General features: G+C 44.9%; 1 protein-coding gene across 3 annotated transcripts in view; it reads left to right on the top strand.

Annotated features, from left to right (window-relative positions):
* The window catches only part of Cdh13 (cadherin 13), a 1022569-nt gene that overhangs the window by 626569 nt on the left and 374043 nt on the right, over positions 1–21957 (top strand). For all 3 annotated transcript variants that reach the window (XM_063247740.1, XM_013158918.3, XM_063247739.1), the window contains one exon: positions 16168–16312. In XM_063247740.1, the coding sequence (XP_063103810.1) occupies positions 16168–16312 (145 nt within the window). The remainder of the gene's footprint in view (positions 1–16167; positions 16313–21957) is intronic.

Below are 21957 nucleotides of genomic sequence, written 5' to 3'. Positions count from 1 at the left end.
TTCAGCACATATCACATTTTGTTACTTTTTATGGCTGAATGATATGGCCTGGTATGGGTATGTCACACTTGATGCATCCATTCATCCTTTGATGTGCTATTTGGTGTTTGCCTTTGTTATGAATGATGTAGCTCTAACATGCCTTGCAAGTTTTCACATTGGTGTACATTTTTATTTCCCTTGGATCCTTGTCTAGGTCATATCATATCATGGCACTATGTGTACCTAATGGAGGACCTTATGAACTCTTTTTCAAAGTGGCCCTATGCTGGAGTCTTGATGGTATCATACTGCCCTTACGAAGTGATCCAGTGCTTATCACCATCACCTATACATCTCCTTATTCTTAACTCAAATCACTCTCCTGGCTTCGCTCATTTGGCTTAATCCCTCTAGTTTCTGTGTGATTTTGCAAAGGGACAAACATTTATACAGCATCCTTCCCCCTTCCCTATGAACTTAAGTCAGAGAGACCCTCATTGGACAACCCACCCACACTCCAATTTCATTGTATGCTTTCAAGTTTGATGACAATTTCTGTGATTGTTATTTAATCCCACTAAATGGTAATTCTGGATGAGTTTAATAAATCTTAATATTATTTTTGAGTTATTACTAATCCAAAGTCTAGCACAGAATTTCAGGTCTAGTAGGACACAGGGTTTACCTGTTCAATGAGCAAATAATAATCACGAGATGGGGGAAGGGAAGGAGGAGGAGAAAACAAAGGGGAGAGACAGAATGAAAATGGGATAAATGACAAAATTCAGAGACCTCAGGTTGTCAGATCAGGTTGAAAACTACACCTACATTTCTCCCTGGGAATTTGACTGCTTCTTTCATTTACACTCAATGATCTAGAAGAGGGATTGGAAACAATTTTCTATACAAAGCCAGAGAATAAATACTTTAAGGTTTGCAATCTATCAAACTCTTTTGTAACTACTCAGTATGACTGTTCTAACACAAAAACAGTCATAGACAATGGATAAACGAGTGGCGTGCCTGTATTCCAATGTGTTATGTAAAAAAGTAGGCATCAGGCTGAATTCATTGTATTCTAAAGCATTTTGATATTTTACACCTTCATGTTGCTATTTTCTGTTCCCAAAATCTTACTTCTCCTTCCCTCCATCTCTGTTTGCATCAGACTCTTCCAGAATTCAGCTTAACAAATACCTTAAGAAACTCTCATTGAACTGAAAAACAATTAAACACACTCGATATCACCACTGAATTATGAAAATTTTTAGATAGTTGCATATCTTCAATCCTATCAAAGTGATTCCAGGAGTCTGCTCATGCTCCTGTGAGTGTGGAGTCACTCGTGGTGTAAAGCCCAGATCCTGCTTCTTTTTCTACACCATTACAAAGTATATGAAACGTTAAATAAATGTTAGACAGACAATGACCAGAGAAGATTTTGTACAGCAACTGGGCTCTTTTACAACATGCACAGATAAGCAAATAATAGAATCAAGGAAAGAGTTTAAAATCACAAGCAAGAAAAAGAATCCAAATGGAAGGCATAGCAGCACTAAGTATTGGGATAAACCCAGTGTGAGGGCCTGGTGTCTGGCTCCCCTACTCACCTTCCCAGAAGATAAAAACTGTTGACTTTTCTTAGCTAAAATTTCACCTGAGAGCAAAAGCAACAAAATAGAGCTCTTTGATCTTCGTGGAAATTTCAAGTAGCAATATCGTCCCTTAACGTGCACCACACCTACATTCTTCTGTCTCATAATTAAATCTCCCTCATCTAGGACAAATCTTGGAAGAGGTAACATCAACCACCACCAGTATCCCAAGATTTGGGAAAACTACATTGTTCAAGGTGTAATGGTTCAGCACCATGGACAGCATCACATGATGATGGGGTTATGTCTTTGAATGAAAGTATTAGGCTGAACTCTTACATGTGGCCTGTGAAAATGGCAGTGATACAGCTTAATGCAACGACCACAGAAGAGGAGGAAGGTGTCAGATAGATTATAGCACAAGAGTACTTACCCTTTGCACAATGATGGCATGGATGTCTGGATTTGTGACAAAGCAAATGAAGGTGACTGTAACTATAATGTGATTAGAGGTTAACTGTGATTAGCTGTCTGTGATCCCAAGCACAGAACCATGTGCCAGCCTGGGGTGGGGGAATCTGCCAAGAGGCGAGAATGTGGTACAATCTGGGTTAAAATCCAGAAGCATCTAACAACGCATCTGATCAAATCACAGTCATGTCTGGATGTTTAAAGCATTTTTTGGTGCACAAATGAAAAATCAGAGAGAGATGCTGAACTAGGGTTCTCTGGATTGCAAGGAGGGATTTATGTAAGAAATATGAGTCTATTCTTGTAACTTGGATTGCCTCATTTATAAAGGCAGGGACAGATGGGATAACTTTGGTGATCTAGAATTTGTATTAAGTTCCACTTGCTTTATTTCCCTTCATTTAAATATGCTTATTAGTAATATGTGTGTCAGAATAAATTCATTTGCTATCAGTCATTGCCAAACAATGACTAATCTCATGTAAAACATGTTTGCAAGCTTTTGACAGTTATAACAACTTCTTGCTGAATTCTTAATGCATTGCTTCTTTGGGCTGTGTTCACCCTCGGAATTCTCAAAAGACAGCTGATATTTCTTTTTTGTCCATTGATCTATCCTCTAGGGAACCAGGAGACTTCCTGAGACACTGAGTGCCCTTAACTAATTCTCTGTTCATTTGTAACTTTTATTGAAAATTTACTGAGTGTGAGACACTGTTCCAGTGTACTAAGGGAACAAGACACAAATTATTGTCCTCCTGAGCTCTGCTTGAGTAGGGATGGCAGGGAAATAAATGACCAGGTGATAAGCCTATAACAAGGGCTCGTGGAGTGAGCTTGGGATGGTGGTTGGATAATCTGGAAAAGTAACTATTTTCAATGCATCTTTCCAGTCCAGTCTCTGTTTTAGAGGAAAGATGTGAAGGACATGGAGAAACAAACTATGAAAATTCCTCAGAGAGGAAAGAGTGTGGTAGGTGAGGGAACGGCATCTCCAAAGACTTGGATATGAAAGTTAACTTGGCAGTCTTGGGGAGCACCAAGGAGGAGTGTGTGGCCAGACCCAAGTGACCCTGAGGAGAGGGATGTGATCAAGGATGTACCCACAGTTCATTCATGGGACTCACGGGCCATGTTCCCTAACCACCAGCATTTATGGAGGAGCAAACTGTGACTCTTCTCTGGCAAAGACAGTGCCTCAGTGTGAAATATTTAAGGAAAAACTGGAGAAGCAAAGAGAAGAAATCAGCGCGAAAGCCATAGTTATGATCCGAGTTGTGTTTTACTCATTGCCAGAAAGGTCTGATTTTACTATTAGCAACTTCGGCAACCCAGCAAGCAAGTAGTCAACCTGCCCTCACCAAGAACAGGATTGGTTGGGTCTTAACACCTGGTGAGTGCCAACATAAAGTGCCTTGAGCATCCCTAACGTGCGGTTTTCAAGTCACTGCCTCCGAGTTACTTGGAATGACTTAACACAAAGACACCTGAGCTCCAACTGAGAACCTGGTAAATCTCTGGGGCTGAATCCCAGGAGTTTTCATGACAGCAGTTTCCATGTGATTCCCCTGACATTGAAAGGGGGATTTTAACTGTAATTCCAAACAGCTAACATAAAATCTACAAGCAGAATCACAAAAGTGAGTAGTTCAGCGTAAGTACATTCACACTGCTGCGAAGGTGATCTCTAAGGCCTTCTCTTGCAAATTTAAGCTCTCTTTTTCTCCTCTCTCTGGGCCCTGATAGCTACCAGCTATGAATCTATGTTAGATACCTCATGTAAGAAACCATGCATTATCTATCTTTATGGTGGCTGGCTTATTTCCCTTAATATAACATTCTCAAAGTCTATCTGCATTGTAACTTACAGGATTCCTTGCCTCTTGAAGGCTGAATGGTAGACCACTGTATGGCTAGACCACATTTTGTTTATTCAGGTGGCCACTAATGGATATCCGGATTGTTTCCATCTCTGGGTTATTGTGAAGAGTGCTGATCCAACATGGGCATGCAAGTATCTATTCAAGACCCTGCTTTTAATTCTTTGGAATATACACCCAGAAGTGGGGTGCAAATGAAGTATTTAAAGCATTGCCTTCGGATCTAAGAGGTTCTTGTGCAGAGGGAAGAGTTGTGTATTATGACTGGTGTGGTAGAAAAAGGAAACCACACCTGTAACAAATTTTCATAGAATTAAATGCAAACATACAAAGCATAAGTAAAAGTCTGAAAGCCAGGATGGCATCAGTGTTGATATCCTCTCTGTGATAATGCACCATAGTTTTGCACTAGGAAAAAAGGATTAAAATGCAATGGTTTCTCCCTGTGTTCTTTCTCATAATTGCATGTGAATAACTGCATGACATCAAAACATAAATTGAGGGTCCGCATTGCCCTCCCTGCCTTGGAGGGTGGAACGTGGCACGGAAGGAGCAGCCTGAGGTGGAAAAGGTGGCTAGGCAGGGATCATCAGGAAGGTGCGGGGTGCTGGGGACCCTTACAAAGAGAAGATCGGGCAGGGATTGTGGTCCACCCAAAGTGCAAGGGGCACAGACAGTGGAAGCTGGGTGGCACAGAGGGGAAATGGGTGTCTGATAAGAGCCAGAAAAACAAGGTGAGCTCAGTTCTTGGTCTCCAGAGTGCGAGGCTGCAGCAGAGTGCCACTTCCACCAATCACGTTGGTTCTGGGAACCAGGTGGGAGGAGCGGTCAAGACAGCACTGTGACCTGTCCATTTATTTATTTTTTGGTACTGGAAATCAAACTCAGGACCTTGTGCTTGCGAGGTGGGAGTAGATGCCTCTGAGCTATATCCCCAGCCCCTCCGTGACCTTGTCCTAACCCACTTCTCACATGGGAGATTGGAGCAGAGTACCCGGAGCCAGAAGGCTGGTATTCTGCTTATTTCTAAGCTTCTGACTCCTGCAGGCAGCTTCATCAACACGGGGGGGATCTTTCTCAGGCACTCGCAATTGTGAACTCTAAACAAGGGCACAACATTAAGTGATTTTTTTTGCATTATTAAAATATCAAGGATTCTGACGCCCACATTTATTACTGTCTTGCTGTGTGCCTGGCCTTATTGCTAGGTGTGTCATAAGCTGTTTGTTTTCTGTGAGATTTCACGTTCCCATTGTAAAGATGAGGAAATTGAGATTCTGAGAAGGTAACAGAATAGCTCAGAAATCAGAGCTTGGGGCTGGGGATTTCGTTCAGTGGTATAAGTGCCTGCCTTGCAAGCAGGCAGTCATGAGTTCGATCCCCAGTACCCATAAAAAGGAAAAAGACAAGAAAGAAAAAAGAAAGAAAGAAAGAAAGAAAGAAAGAAAGAAAGAAAGAAAGAAAGAAAGAAAGAAAGAAAGAAAGAAAGAAATCCCAGAGCTGACAAGAGACCTGAAGTCCAGGCCCTTGAATCTAATGACCACGCTTGGACTCTGAGCTCTTCCTGGTTCATCAGTGAGATTAAAGGGGAAGCTTTGGAGAAAAAGTAGACATTGGAAACAGTGATGGCTCAGAAAATAAAATCGATGAGGTCAAACTCCATATTATAAAGTTCCATCAAGGGCATTGATATTCTTCTTTGATCCGAAAATCAGAATCCTGTGAGGACTGGAAAAGCCAGCTACACTCTGGGTTCTACTGTTATACTGATGTTCTCTTCCATATGGAATGTTTGTTTTCCATTCATCTTCAAGGATGAAGGCTGTCAGATGTCCTTAAGTTTCTCCTCGTTTATACCAAACCAGGGTCAGTCTGTAGTTGAACCAGGGTCAGTCTCCAGCTGAATCAGTTGCAGTTTTAAAGTAAATTTTATCCTGGCAAATGTGAGGCACTGAGTTTGCTTCCCGGTACAAAAAGAAAAAATAAAGTAAATAAATTTTTAATTTTGAAATTCATATACACTCATAAAATAAAAAATAGGCAAAAAAATCACCTGCAGTATGCCCACTGTTAATATTTTGGCATAGTCTTAATAGTGTAGTATCTATTTTCTAAAAATTGCGTTGCACTGCATGGACTATTTTTCTATCAGGTTTTTTTACTTCAGACACAGAATATTCACGAATCCCACGCCATCCATACATTTTTGCATTCTCTAACATGCTTCTGAGCTACAGCGTTCTGTTCGGTGCACATGCCATAGTTGATTTGGTCTCATGTCAGGATGTTGTGGTGTTCATAGCTTTTTTTTTCCTTTTTTAAACAATAACGAAATAAATATGCGCATTGTCTCATACGCACACAGGCATACACCCGGACTAAATTTCTACAAGTCAAATTTCAGGTCCTGTGCTAGACAGTGACAGACTGCATTTCAGAAAGATGCTCTATTCTTATTAATAATGTAATTGTTTTCTCACGTAGATTATTAGATTTTTCTAATTATGTTAACAATTTCATAAGCAAAAAAACCTCATTTTAACTTGATAATGTTTCACCCTTCTTGCTTTCTATTTTCTATTTATCTTGTTTTCTATTTTCTATTTAGCAAACTCAGGGCCTATTTATCTGTTTCTTTAAACAGCTCTTTTATAATCAAGATGAGCTTGTGATTTATATGATACAAATATTTTTGTTTCCTGTTTATCATATTTTAGACATAAAAAAGACTTGAATTAATATAATTAATATAATCTATCAATAAGATAAGATATGTTTTTAGTTCTGGTTCAGAAAGGACTTCTCACTCTGTTACATAAATAATCAATGGCTTTTTTGCCTCTTAATACCTTAATCTATCTGGGATTCATTAGTTGGTCTTTTAAATTTTTATATATCAACCTTGAGTTTTTGGAGAACATCATGTTTAATAAAAAACATTTTAATATGCATCTAACAAAATTCTTACATATGCAACTACAAAAGAAAAATATTACCTTCATTTCTATTCTCAATTTCGCTTTGGAAGAGGGAAAGGGCACATAAAAATAAAATCCTCAGTAATGGTTCTCCAATGCTTTGTTTTCAAAAATATTCTATTTCCCGTCTTTGAACAAAAATCTCCTTAACCTCTGTACACCTCCTTAATGGAGATGGCATAATTCCATCATCTATGACTTACATAAATTCCACCTGAGCCAATTAAAATTTTTAGCCTCTGTTCCCTATTGAGGCAGTAGATAGTCGCTAGGACTTTGCCAAGCTGTTTAAATAAAATTATTTTGAGTATCTGCGTAGATTTCTTCTACAGAATTACAGTTACTTCAGAAGTTAAATGGAAACATGCCCTCCATGTCCAGTGAGCCTGTGAGCCCACAAACACGTAAGGAAAAAATACTTTGATTAGGTTTGGTGCAAAAGAGACACTTTAAAAGTGAGATTTCACATCTACGAAACATTGCAGCTCTAAGAAGAGCCAAATTCTCAAAAAATGTAGTAACTGTATCAAGATCTATAATGGACTAACAAATGTGAAACTGTGTCATCCGTTGGTAGTTTTTAGAGGGAGCTGTGAGTATCACATCCAGTCCATCAAAGGTGGCCGTGTGGCCACTGCATAAATGAAGGCAGAGCACTGTTCCAGGAGGCTAACAATGTCTTCCTGGAGCCGTCCAGGAGTGGCTCCGTGGACACTCAGCTAAGTAAGTAAGGCTGAGGACCACAGCTTAACGTGCAAGTGGTTGGTGTCAAGGAGAAAACTGGATTGTTGTAATAGAAAAGAGATTTCCAGGAGGTAGTGGTTGACACATGGGAACTGAATTGAGGGTATTGCATCCATGTTTGCAGATATCAAAATGAAAAACAGTGAAAGTCCACGGAAATGAGTATTTCTCGTACGGCAGCCCTGTGGGATGACGGAACCCTCTCCCACACTGTGGCTCCCCCCAGCCGCCTCAGGAACCCATGCTACACAGTTGTTTATCTTTCTGTTCCGTGGACAATGGAACAGAAAGAGGAATTCTAACCGCTGTCTGTTGCACAAGGACACTGAGCCCTGGAAAACTGCTTTGTAGGATAAAATGGCCACACACCAGGTTTAGCTAATATGGCTTTGGTTTTCACCTGTTCATTGGTGCAAGTGTTAACAGGGTCCACTTTCCTTCTAAAAGTGCTCTGATTTGGACAGTAAATTCCGTGGCCAGAGTATTCATTTTCTTTTGCTGCAATAATAAACTACCAGATAATTCGTTATCCTACAGTTCTGTAGATTTGGAATGTGACATGATGACATGGAGGAAAACATCCACTGATCTCTACAGGCTCTAAAGGAGAAGCCCGTTCCTTGTCCTCTCTGGCTTCTGGAGGCTGCCCACATCCCTTGGTTCATACACTCTTCCTCCATGTTCAAGGCCAGAAATGGTTGATAAACCCCATCACCCTAACCGTCTCTTTTCTTTCCCATGGTTGTATTGGGCCCCCCCCAGATAACCCAGGCTAATCGTCCTACTTGCAGGTCAGACAGTCTGCAACCTTAATTCCTCTTTGCCATGTATCCTAACATATCCACGAGTGCTGGGAATTCAGACATAAAGATCTTTCAGATGGAGGGGTGGGAACAGTCTTCCGCCTACCTCAGCTCTTCCGGAGGTAACAGGGTTAAAGTGGGGACACAGGCTTCTGCCTCCCGAGCTAGTGTGATTTCAGGGGATCTCGGTAATTACTGCGGGTGTCCTTGCTAGAGGAGACTTGCTTCATCTCTGGGAAATACTAAGAAGTGGAGGGCATGTGAGAACAGCAGACAAAAGTTCAAGAAAAATATCTATCAGTACTTTCTTTTGCAAGGCATAGATTAATTAAGTGCTACAGAATAGCGCTCCTGCCCTGAGTTATTTACCATCTAAAGGGCAACAAGGGCATCCTCATCTCTGTGCAGAATACTTTACCTCCTTCCGGAGGAACTTGTGAGAAGTGAGTTCATTAGACTTTTTTAAAAAATACTAGGACTCACATCCAAAAAATAAGAACAATGTAAGCGTCACATTTATAAAATGAGTCAGAATGAATTTTATCATGCTCTTGCTTATCAAAATAATGTTTTCTTTCCACCAAATTGTGAGGTGTCACATCTCACACCACCACTCACCACGCACAAAGAGGACCACAGTTTGTGGACAGTCGCTTCTTTAAGCAGCTGCCGATCTCTCGCAAACTTTCAAGATCATTCCTTATAAGTAAAGTCTAGCAGACTTAAAAGAAGATGTCTGGGAGCTTATTTCCATGGAACCTTCACACATTGTTTCCTTACTTGAGCTGCAAACATTCTGGAGATTCTCAGAGCTGCTTGCATTGCCTTCCAGGAAGACGATGCCAACCTGCAGTGGCAGCGTGGTCAGCCAGGGGTGATGATCAGGACCTCACAGTCAACGGCCTGAGTTTTTCTTTCCCTGGGTCCAAGCACTTGCATCTTGGTTTTCATATTGTATGTGTAGGTTTGAAGGAAGATACACACACACACACACACACACACACACTTTGCATCTGTACGTATGCTCCAGATACCCCATCGTTAGGCCTGTGTGTATCCTAATTCCCAATGAAGAACCACCAAAGGGTCACTTTAAATTTCTAGGACTGTAACTATGCTGTACTACAAAAGATATTTGGAATGAAATATTGCAAGCTTTGTGATTTATACATTTGTTTGAGCAGAAGTCCCTAAAGAGAAGTTCCAGAGATGGTGTAAGTGGCAGTATCCACCTTGGAAAAATATTAATGCCCCAAAGAGGTACTTAACTTGGAAAAGTATGTGTTTAGGTGGCAGACACCTTCATTTTCATAGGAGGAGGTGAATCTCACTGGTTAGGGCTATAGCTGATATACATTCTTTATTTTAGGTACTAGAGCTAAAAAAGATGTGTGTACACACATACAGTGCTCACAGACGTTGAACCACATCATCTTCAAAGAGCAATTTGCTGTGTGCAATGTGTGTGTGTGTGTGTGTGTGTGTGTGTGTGTGTTACTTCATTGGAATAATTTGCCACAGCAGAAGCCTCAGAGCTGAGAAGGGTCATTGCCGTGTTCCCTGCCTTGTTTTTCTTCAAAGTAATTCTTGACTCCGTGGACTGTGGGCCGTGTTCTGTCTCTGAATCACACTGAGCCACAGGCTTCTCTCTGGCTTTTCAGAGCCAGCTTCTTCATTTTGGCCTTCACTCAAAAGACCTTGTGGTACATTTTAGTTTTCATCATGCCATCCCTTGGATAAGACCACAGTGTCAAAGTTGTTGAACTACATTGCATCTTTCCTGATGGAGATGAAAAATGGGCCAAACAGAGGGTACAATGGTAACTCTGTGCTGAGAAGCTCAGGCTGGCGCGCATGGACACGCTTCGTAGTTTGGTTCGTTGTGTTCTTATGATTTTTTTTAACGGGGTGTTATTGTTAATGCACGGTATGTAGAGCCAATCTCTGCTATTACAACACCTTAATTGGTGTGAAGAGTCATCAGTTTGTGTTTCGGGACTTGGAAGCTGACATCTCCGGGGAAAACTTTTCCCCAAAAATCCCCCTAGTGTGGAAGGAGGGTACAGGACCCCTAGTGCTGGGCATGGTGTTCAAGAAGACCCACACTCACGTCCCCCATGTCTAGAGGGCCCCTTTTCTCCTCCACACACGGAACTCAGAAGACAGGGCCACACCTGGGACCCCTGTACCACAGCTCCTGAAGAGGCCACCAGGTTCATGTCTCTGCTGTAGATAAAATAGTTTTCTGTAAAGAGATTGGGGTGTTTTCCATTTCTTCAGTTCCCTGTCTACACCGTTCACTGACTGTGGTCATTGGAGAGTCACACTTACAGGGATGACTTTGTTTGGCTTTTCCAGAAGCAAACATGGAGCTGGCCTGCAGCTTTTCTGTTTCCAGCCCCCAGCCTGTGGCAGGGGGCTGCACACACAGAGCCCCATCATCCATGTGAACGTGTGTTTGCACGTGTACTAATAAAAATACCTGAGCTCATCACATTCCTAAACTGCTCACTACACCTTGGATGAGGCAAGATTTAAAAATAGCAGTTGGTAAAAAACAATACAGTTAGTAAATAATAGAGTTAGTAAAGAAAACAAAGCCACATCTGTAAGGGCAGGCCATTAAAAAAGAAAAAAGTAGCAAGCATGTGGGACGACGGTGAATTTAGGGTCGGAGCGAAGTTTGGATTTTGCCTGGTCACCAACCAGCTTCGCGACTGTGGACAGGTTACTTACATTTCCTGGCTGCAAGGACAGTCTCCTAGCTGTTCTCGGCCAGTGAGGCAATGCCCAGAAAGCTTGGACATGAACGAGACAGCAAGTAAATGCTGCTCCTCTGCTTTTGAAAAGTAAGTCATCAATGTAATATGTTTTGATGCTGTTTGCCACTGGGGCCTTGTTGGTTGATTAAGACCGTATGAAAAGTCAACTGGCCGGGGCCCATGGAGTGAGAAGGACTGTCGGCCCCGCATGCCAGGGAGAAAAAGCACAGATGGCCAATGCAGAAGCCAAAACTGCAACCCCGGGCTCTTAAAGAGGCACCTCCTCTTCAGAACAGGACTCTGCACCACCAGCTTTGCACAAGCAGCCATCGTGTGTCAGGCACTGGGACTGGGGACTCACCCTATTGCAAGAACACACCCACAGGCAGTGCAGAGGTGGGTGTCCCTGGACAGGTGTCACCGGCCATCTCCATTTGCTACATTCCTGCAGTGTGTCACTTTTAAGTTAGGGACCAGTTCTCGTCTACTTCCACCCTGTGTGAAGCATCTCAGGAAAGGATCACACACACTCGGGCTGCTTAGTAAGCTCTGCACACACAGCTGAAGACTGGGAAAAGCCTGGAAAAGGTGATACCCATGGGAAAGCTTATGCTGCTGAACTCTCATCCGGGATGCTGTCCCGAGCTCTCCAGGGCCCTGGAAACTCTGCCTCTAATCCTGCGTGCCGGGAAGCACTGGAGTGGTGGTGGGTGCCCGCTGCCTGAATGCCAGTGCTTCTGCCTGCACTGTGAATAGCCAGGCCGGATGTGTCACCCGTCAGAGTCCGGGCTTCCTGCCACCCAGCAGATTGCTGCACACAGCAGCCTGCACAGTTTCTCTTGCTGGTCTGTAGAGCATCCCCTGGTGAGCTGAGCACCCCAGCGCATTTAACACAGCATACCTCACAGCTCCCACGCAGGCTAACCCCTGGGGAGAGAAGAGCTCCATTCTGAGATGGGGGCTAGCAAAGGCAGGTGGGGCTGTGGGCTCCCGTTTCCTAGAGCTGCTGTTTCCGATCCCTGCGGACATCCGCCTGTCTGTTCTCCCAGGAGGATTTACAAACAGCCAGAGCCTGCACTGGACCTCTTGCTTACCTTTGACAGCGCCCTATCTTGCTTTGTTTCTGCAACTCAAATGGAGCCACTAGAACCTGTCACAGGATTCACAGGGACCAACACTGGGCAGGCTTTTCAAGCGGAAGATTTGTGTATTTGTGGAACAGCAACTAGAACAGAGAACAGGAAGGTGAGAACATCATCAACATTTATTTTCTGATACTGAGGTCCCCGCCCTCCCCCAGATGTTTGAGCCTCACTTCGGAAAGCTTGATATTTTCTGGCTCTAGGTCCAGCCTTCCCAGGAGAACAGTTAGGAAAATTCACTCCAGGGAAGGGCAGGGTGAGGTTATGTTTCTGACAACTTGGCCGTGCTTAGCCACAGGCACAGGCTCATGGCTAAGCTGACAGGCGGACCTCTCTGCAGACCGTAGCTTGGCTCATCAGCTACTTCACGGCATCCGCAATGCCTTCCTCTGTGGCAAGCAAACACGGTGGGTTTCTCCTTCCTCTCCGCCGCCTTCCCAGCACGTCAGGGGAAGAAAGCCTTCCGTTCACCTGGCCCAGATTTCCCTGAGCAAGGAACCTTGTGTGGACAAACCTCTGCCTATTCCATTTGGATCTGAGAAATCTTTATTCTTTGACTCAATCCTCCATCACTCCTCTCTCCCAAATTAATACCAAGTTGGTTTTTTTTCCTACCCCAGGGCCTTCATGCTTGATACTTGTGCTTTCTATAACTCTTTCCCATTCATCTTTGGATCCCCGTCTACTCCTGTTTTCTTGCTATTCAAGTCTCAGCTGAAATGGTCCCTGGGAAATAAGCTTTTCTCAGTCATTTTATCTCAGATCTGTGCCCTGTACACACACTCACCAAGCACCTGTGCCCCTGCACTGGATCTCAGCAGTGATGGGGTTGCACTATCTACGCCATCCGGATGACAGCTGACAGCCACGAGGGCCTGCTGAACACTGAAACAGGCCTACTTTAAATTTTCAATGGGTTTACATTTCAGTAATTGTAGATGGCTGGCTGTAGTTGTACAATGGGAAGCCGAAACATGGAAACAACACCCAGGATTGGAGATAGAGTTATTTTATATGGACGGGCACTGATGGGGACATTCTCAGAATATCAGGCCTTGATCACTGGTGGTCTAGGGCTTATAAGGGATAAGCAGGCAGGAAGTACAGAAGCAGAAGGGCTGGTCAATTGGGGATTGGTTTATACAGTGTGCATCACAGTGACCAGCTGTTTCTAAGAGACCAGAAGCAACCGGAACTGGACAGGGACTGTTACCTGGGCAACTAAGAAAGAGAAGCATACTTATGGGGTGGGCAGGGGCACATTGTCTGTTACAGTAGTGAGTGGTGGAACTTCAGGAAATGAAATCATTTCCTGCCCACGTGGCCCTCATCTCTAACTGAAATTCTCTGGCTCACACATTTCCTCTGTTTGTCATCTGTCTGCCTGCCCTGCAGTGTCTTTTTTTCTTCCTCTCTTTGTGTTCACTCTTCAGGACATTGCCTGAGATGGAGAGTTAGGTCCCTGGAGAATTTTTGTTAAATTATCTTTAAAAGGAGGAAATACTACTTTTTAGAGGTTCTTTGTTGTCTCTAGCATTCCAAATTCTTACTTTCTGTTAATATTGTTTGTCAAAAATAATCTGAGAGTCAAACTCTGGCTAATATATATATTAACATAAAATACCATCAAGTTTTGCGAGCTTCTGCTCCACCCACAGCACCCTCCCCTCACCAGCTCGGCCTCCTGCCCTCTGTCTGTCTTCCCATCCTCTTGGGTTGGAGCTGGTCTCCCCCTCCCCATTCCAGGATGTTTGTACATTTGTCGAATGTTAAGTCTGATTTTTTAGCCTCCCTGCAGTGAATGATTGTGGCGACATCTTGAAGAACGTGCAAGCTTAGGTTTCACATGCAAGGTATTTGTTATCTGTAGACATAGGTTTGTCATGGTTGCATTAAAGTCAAATCCACGGCTGTTTTGAGATAACAAAGAACAGGCTTGTGTTATTGGGTGAAATTGTTCTCAAAGCTGGAATGATTTTTGCAGTATTCTCCTAATGGCTTAGAACCATGAAAATATAAAAGTCTTTCTTTTGTAAATTCTTCTTTGGGTCAGATGTTAGGAGACTCTGCCCATTTAATTTTTTTCTTAAGGAGATACCCTCACATCATTTTATCTGCCTTGGAAATCAGAAATGTGTGTGTGTGTGTGAGTGTGTGTGTGTGGTGCACACTTGCATGCGTACTACATGTACGAATTTGCTAAGAAAGAAGTCACATTAAAAAATGAATAATGCATACTTCTATCATTTTGCTTACCACCTCCCAATCCTGCCCACCTCTCTGCACTCTGTGCATATAACGTGCCTGCTGTTGTGTGTGTTTTCACTCAATATTCTAAGCAGACAAATCAGGTTTAACAATTATTTTTCCTAACCACAGCTCATAGTCTAAAACAGTGTTGCACAAACATGAATTCAACTCCTCCCCTTTCACCGGACACTTATGTTCCAGGGGGGCTTCATTAGTTCTAAGAGTGCAGCAAATACCTGCATCTGTGTGATGCAACTTAGTTCTAAAAGGAGCAGGAGGGGACTGGGACGGTGCCAGCCGTAGGAGCGTCCCTGGGTCTCGCTGGAGTTTGATGTGCTCCTTTCTAAAGGGTCATGCTAACCGCAGCACTACGCTGTGTGGTGTCTCTCATTTTCCTAACTCTGGCTAGTTTTCACAATAGTATTGCTATTAGTAAAAGCTGTGATAGCACCACCTTGATATAGAATAAATGTTTTAGAAATATTATTTATGGTGATTAATGACAGAAGCTCTGAAAGCAGACTTCTCAAGGTCACATCTGGATTCCACCAATTTATTTTTTCCTTTCTTCCATTTGCTTTTCTGTAAATGGGCCAGAGAGTTATTGTGATATTCAAGTGAGAGACTATAGCAGATTCCCTAGGAGAACGTTGGCTCATTGCTGGTTTAAATTAAATGATATTTAATTAGCCCCATTTTACAGGTGAGAAAACTGAGCAATTCCATCCCCTAAGGTCACATAAATGGTGACATGGAGCCGGGGTCCCAAGTGCAGGTGCCCTTTCCCTGGGATTCCGCCTGCAGGTGTCCTTGCTGACTGTGCCCTTTATAGGGTCCAGCCCACTCCCCTGAGAAGTGTAACTGTTACTGCTGCGTAACACCAAGACTGGGTTAAAGACGGAAAAAGAGGACACAGGGGCACTGTGATTCACTGCATATGCCGGGCTACACCGCTTTGTTTCTAAGACAAACAATAAAGTTGTTTTTATTCTGCCTTTTTCATTGAGAGCCAAAAGCACTTCCCCCACAGAAGAGTTTTCCAGAACTGAGAAATCCTCTAATTCAGAAAGGCCCTAGTGGGCAGGACTCCCAAGGTCTTAATCAGGCCCCTTGCAAATACTTACTGAATTTCTCCTAAATATCACCATAAACACTTTCTGTTATCTCTTAATGTGCTCATTTCCTAACTGCTTACATGATTATTTTTATTAGTGTAACATTCCTTCTAAGGATAATGATGTTGGAAAAACAGAACAGGGTGAGCACATTTTCCCAGCTATGGCTGATTGCAAGGCTTCTTTTAACTTTCTTTGCCAATGTGATGTGTTAATTGTACATTTCCCAAGAGGAAGCCTAACAGGAACTTGATCTTTGCCTTTTATTGTGGAACACTTAGCTTCTATTCTAGTCCCCGTAACCCTCCACTGAGACCAAAATTTGAATATCATCCAGGGCTCAGAAACATTGCTGATCCAAACTATTTTTCTCCAGGGAACCTGATTTCAATTTTCATAATTACAGTAATGCCTTTTTTCCTCCCCAATCTCTTTGCTTATATAGCTATTCGTGGAGACCACGGATGTCAACGGCAAAACTCTCGAGGGGCCGGTGCCTCTGGACGTCATCGTGATCGATCAGAATGACAACAGACCCATCTTCCGGGAAGGCCCCTATGTCGGCCACGTCATGGAAGGCTCCCCCACAGGTATGTCACGCTGGCTCGCCCTCGTCCTGAAGGCTTGGAGATGGCACTCTGTGACCTTCCACGATTCCAGATGGTGTTTTATTGCTGTTCCAACTTTCTGACACGAGTCAATGTTAACAGCTCGCTTACCTGGATAGAACAAGGGCTGGAGAGGTAAAGAAAGCAGACAACAAATTGGGGCATTACATGTTATAAAAATATCCTGCCTTGTCTCTGAGGGTGACTGTCCGTGGTGCCCGCGGTCTGAGTCCCTGATGCTTAGCCGATGCAGGGCGTGGTGTAAATCCCTGGCTCACCTTCGCAGCTCAACTTTGTGGCGCAGTGGGACTTTGATGAGAAGTAGTCTTTGCTATGTAATCCTTTTATTTCTTTTTATAATTGCCTTTTAATAAGAACAATTTTGGTGAAATGGCCAGGAGTGCTTTTCCCTTTCCTTAGAATTTGTGTGTGGAGGAAGCCTTTGTCTTCAGGCGAAGGGCCAGCGGCAGGGGGTTTTATCTCTCTCTGGAAGCCATGCACCTGCTGCAGGGGAAACCACTCACGGGTGCTGGGGAGCTCACTGCTCTCTGTTCTTGTGTTTAACCATCTATCAGGGAAGGTTTTAGAATTTAGAGTCTCCTTTTTAGGCCTGGAACATAATAACTAAAGCATTTCTTGGCCGGCAGAAGTTACTCCTGAGTACACCACCAGAGACAGTGAAGAACACAGGGGAAAAAAATCCCTTTTAGGGAAGACTTGGGTTTTAAGCTGTGAGATACTTTTGAGTGAAAAAAGTGCTGTTGTTAAAAGGATCAGTGTTTCCAAGTCTCAGACAATGTCCAAACAATAAGTAAAATAGTCATTCAGTGGCCAGAATGTCCCCTCGGCTGAACCGATGGGGTGTATCAATGACTTGTAGATACAGGAGGCTCCGGGAGTGTTGCCATGGTGACCTCCCCAGACTAGCAGGGGAATGATCATACGCTAGTTGCCTAAAGCCTCCCTCAGGTTTAAGGAGCTGGGCCTCTGTGTACATCATCGAAGCCCCCAAGGGCAAGAGCGCCCCACTGGCCTCACAGCTTTAATGTGCTCTGGCGAATTCGCTGTGTGTGCCTGAGTGTTTTGAGGACAAGTGTTGGTTCTGCAGTCAAAAGAGTCCTGCAGAGATGGGCAGAAGGCCGGAGGACAGGTCCGGTCACCTCAGAGCTGACCAGCCACGTGGCACCTCTCAGTGGGCTGCTTTTGGGGAGGGGACAGTTTCTGGCAAGAAAGCCCCTGGAGCCTGGGTGCTGTTTACAGAACTCTACTCCAACAAGCGGATGCACAGAGCAGGATGCCCTGATGGGGAAAGCTTTAAAGAGGCCGGAGCTGGAGCAGAATGCAATGATTCCCGGTTCCCATCTGCGGTCCCCAGAGCCTGTACCCCAGGGACCGGAACGCAGACAGTGGGGAAAGTGTTCTCAATGTAATGGAAGCAGTCTCATTTGAGGTGCAGTCGAGAGCCTGTGTCTCTGTATTTTATGTGCGAATGTGATTAGGCGATATCCAATTTGCCTTCCGCCGCGTCCTTTCTTCAAGTTTAGTTCTGACTTTATTGCTTTATATACGTGTCATATTTTCCAAGAAACATAGAATCGTTTGTGCACATTGAATCTGTCAAATCACAAAGCAATTCAGCTGGGGTAGACGCAGCTCCAGGAACACATAGCCCACCGCGCGCTTCCGTTTGTGACTGGTATTATCCATGAATGTGGCTAATGTCTCGGGTGTCTGTATGCCACGGCTGTCTCTGGAATGCAGTATTGGGGCTGATTCATTATTTTCTTTTTCAGAGCCTTCTGGGTTTAACTATCAAGCAGGCATTAAAATGGAATCAGTCAGATTTGAGGTCAAGGATATGGAAATTTTGCAAAATAGGGTTCTTAAAAGAAAACCACTTAGACTGCTCAGCACCTTCTGGGAAAGTTACAGGGAAGGCAGCCCAGGTGGCATCTGTGAAAACACTAGAAATCTGGGAAAGGTGGTGTTACCCCCTCTCCTGCCCACTCACAGCCAGACCATTTTCAAGTTGCACCAACAAGACCCCAGCCAGATATAGAAATCATACTCTCCAGGTTCCAGATTCCCGGCTCACTTGTGGCTCTGTGAATCCTCTGTGTTGTAGACACTGCACAGCACCCATTTTACAGAAAGGTATGCTGACCTTAGAAAGAATTGAGTCACTTTTCCCTGTTCACAAGAGCTGAGGACAGTGTGGGTCCTCCGCCTGCATCATCTAACTTCCTCAGTGAGCTCATCGATCTGCCCCCGCACTCTGTGATAAGAACAACCACCAGACCATCCCAGAACGATAAGAGCTAACCCTCACCATGTGCCACTTCCCCTCCGATCACCATCTCTTACCCCCAGAGGCTGTCACAGCCAAGCCCATCTTACAGGTGAGAAAGCTAAAGCTCAGAGGTGTTTAGAAATTTGCCTAAGCTTCTCAGATGGTGAGAGGAGCAGAATCAGTATCCATGCGTCTGACTGCAGAGCACAGGCTCGAACCCACATACCACGCTGCCAGTGGCCACCATCTTCCAAAAAGGTCGGGCCAGTCACTTTGCCGATAGGATGCTATCACCTCTGCCTCCATTCTGTGGTCAGATCCTGGCTGGATCTGCTCTGGCATCTGCTCAAAGATGAGTCCAGATCTGTGTACCGCAGACCCCATCGGCTCCCAGTCCTGTGTAAACCTGAGACCACTGCCCCCCAAGAGCCACCTGGCCCCCAAAGTCTCTTCTGCACGCCATTTGTATCATGGTCTCTGCAGGTCCAGCCGGGAGAGTATTTGTGTGTTTCTCTCAGATGAAATGTCTCCGCTCCTGACAGAAAATGACCAGGTCTCCTCACTAACATCCAGGTCAACGAACTCTCCAAGACTAAGCTTCTCAGTCTATTGGGCAGAGGAGGTCACCCATGTCACTTCTTCTGAGCCCACACACCCAGGACCAAGTGCACGGCATGTGGCCTGCACAGCCTCAGGAGCACCATTCTCAGAAGACACACCTGCTTTGTGACTGTTCTGTCACTGCCATCTTGAAACTTTTGTAACTATTGTGCAAGGGACCCAGCGTTTTGATGGCCCCATAGATTGCATAGCCACTCCTGCCCATAGCGCTGGGAGCTGGTACTGGGCAGAGAGGATATAATTGTTCCCTCCTGAGAGGCTCTGTGAGTGCTTACACAACGCTTTCCCCAGTACTTAGAACATAATAAATGTTGAGAGATGCCAGCGTGCTGTTAATACAGCAATCACTTTTATCTCTCTGACACTGTACCCTTTAGCTAAGGGAAAGCAAAGGGACACAGAGGTAGTGTGAAGGAGAATCCATCTCCCAACAAACCAAGCATCATTTCCATGTCCTCGTGTAGCTGAGTGCCAACAGCGCCAATCCATCACGGAGGAAGGTCACCCTTATTTATCTGTGTGTGCAGACAGGGCACCATTCCCTCTGCGCAGCACCAAACTCCAGGGTATTGTTTGGGGGAATCACTCCTGGATGAAGGCAGACTGACAGCAAATAATGGTCTTTGGACTTTTGCACATCATGAGCTGTTCCTTTTGTAGTCCAAGGCAAAGTGATTCATGGAGCCCAGGCTCTGGCGTGGAGCAGCCAGAGCTCTGTGGAAGTCAGTGTTTTGTGAGTGCCCAGCACATGCCAAGGCATCGTGAGCACAGAGCAGATGGCTGGGGTCCTTGAGACTGGTGACAGAGACCCATCACAGAACTCCGTGGTCCTCACCAGCTCCAACACCACCAGTGGGCTGGGTAACCCTGTGAAGGGCTAACCTTGACAAATGGACCGCATACATGTAGGGCTGCCTTTGAGCACATCCTAAGATGAGGCGACAGTGTGTGTGTTTGACCTGGGAGGTGCAGGGGTGTCAGGGAGGGGAAGTTGACCAATTTGGGGATCACTATTAAGCCAGGTATCAGAGCTGGAGTTTAAGACTTTCCAGCCAGCTCTGGGAGGTGACATCAGATACGTGCATTAAAGTTATCCAGACAGGGGCCAGCACCACTTTGCTGAGGAGACACTGTTTGGGAGCTGTCCCCGGGAGAGCTTTCAGCCAGTGGTGCCCAAGGCTCACAGCAGCCTTCTGCGAGGAACAGGAGCTGGGCGGATGCCAGGTTGACCTTGGCGCTGCCCTTCCTCCTTCTGAGCTGCCCTGAACAGCAGTGGACAGCTGGGAAAATGCATTCCCACCCCACACAGGAGGAGCAGTTTTGAGAGGCAGGAACATGAGGACTATCTTTGTTCCCAATGTACAAAATGTCCAGCTTCCCTTCAAGCAGGGCAAGATCAGAGAGACAGTGTGAGAGTCCTGAGAGCACGCAACTCAAGTGCTTTTCTCCTCCTCCTCCTCCTCCTCCTCCTCCTCCTCCTCCTCCTCCTCCTCCTCCTCCTCCTCCTCCTGCTCCTCATCTTCTCTTCTCCTCCATCTTCTCCATCTCCTCCTCTTCTCCTTCTGCCTCGCTTCCTCTCCTCCTTCTCCTTCTCTTTCTTGTTCTCCTTCTGCTTCTCTTCCTCTTCCTCCCCTTCTGCCTTCTCCTCCTCCTTCTTTTGGTAGTACTAGGGATTGAACCAGGGCTTTGTACTGTGCTAAATCCCCAGTTTCCTTTATTTTGAGATAATTTCACTAACTTACTAAATTGTCCCAGCTAGGCTTGAACTCGTGATCCTCCCGCATCAGCCTCCCGGAGTGCTGAGATTACAGATGTGTGCTACCACGGCCAGCTGCTGCCCATCTTAAGGTGGCTGAAGATCAGCAAAGTTGAGGAGGTCCCTCCTTGTCCTCTTGTTTCTGAAAGCCCTCCCTGGCTGTCCTCCTCCCTCACTATTTCTTTCCTGCCAATGCTGTGATTGGACACCCGCTTTGTGCCACTGTCCTGGACACCCAGGTCAGGGCGGTGGCTGCACATACACCCTCTCCCCTTGGCAGTCATAGCCACACAGCAAAATGGCAAGGAGTCGGTTCAAACCGAGACAGTGGCAGTGCTCTGCCCAGCAGGATGGGACGCTTCTCTCGGGAGGGCCAGGATCCGCTCTCGGGGAGAAAGGCTCTCTGAAAAGAGGGCGTGAGCAAAGGAAGGGCTTTCTGTCAGTGACTTTTTCTCCAGGATCACCCGACTTCCTCTTCAAAACACAAGTGCTTCCATTTTTTACAAGTGTGGCCAGACTGGACATGAAGGAAAATGACTGATCAAGTGGCCTTTGGGACAATGGCCATCCTGAGAGCTCAGCATGGCCTGGCAGTTGCTATTTTCCCAAAAGGCTAGAGCTAAGTAAAGATGACTGGGATGTTTGATTATTGATATCTGGCGCCTGGCTCCCTGTGAAGCCTCCAGTGATTGGGATGGCCTGGTAGTAAGTTCCCTTTACGGTCACCTCTTTTGTTGTTGTTGTTGTTGTTGTTGTTGTTGTTGTTGTTGTTGTTGTGATGACTGTGATGTGGCTCTTTGACCCTCCTGCTGCTCGGTTTTTCCTCAGTGGTTTTCTCAGGTTTTATCACAGGTTTATCACAATCTTTTGTGCTCTCAACCATTCCCGTTAAGCACTGGACTTTGGAATATGGGGCTTGTGATCATGGATCATGTTGCTTATTTTCTTTCTGAATAAGAA

The sequence above is a fragment of the Cavia porcellus genome, unplaced genomic scaffold (genome assembly GCF_034190915.1).
Source record: "Cavia porcellus strain 051 isolate PalLab524CR breed Dunkin Hartley unplaced genomic scaffold, mCavPor4.1 scaffold_4, whole genome shotgun sequence".
Taxonomy (NCBI): Eukaryota; Metazoa; Chordata; class Mammalia; order Rodentia; family Caviidae; genus Cavia; species Cavia porcellus.
The sequence above is the reverse complement of the archived record's forward strand: the minus strand, read 5'-3'. Positions and strand labels throughout refer to the sequence as shown.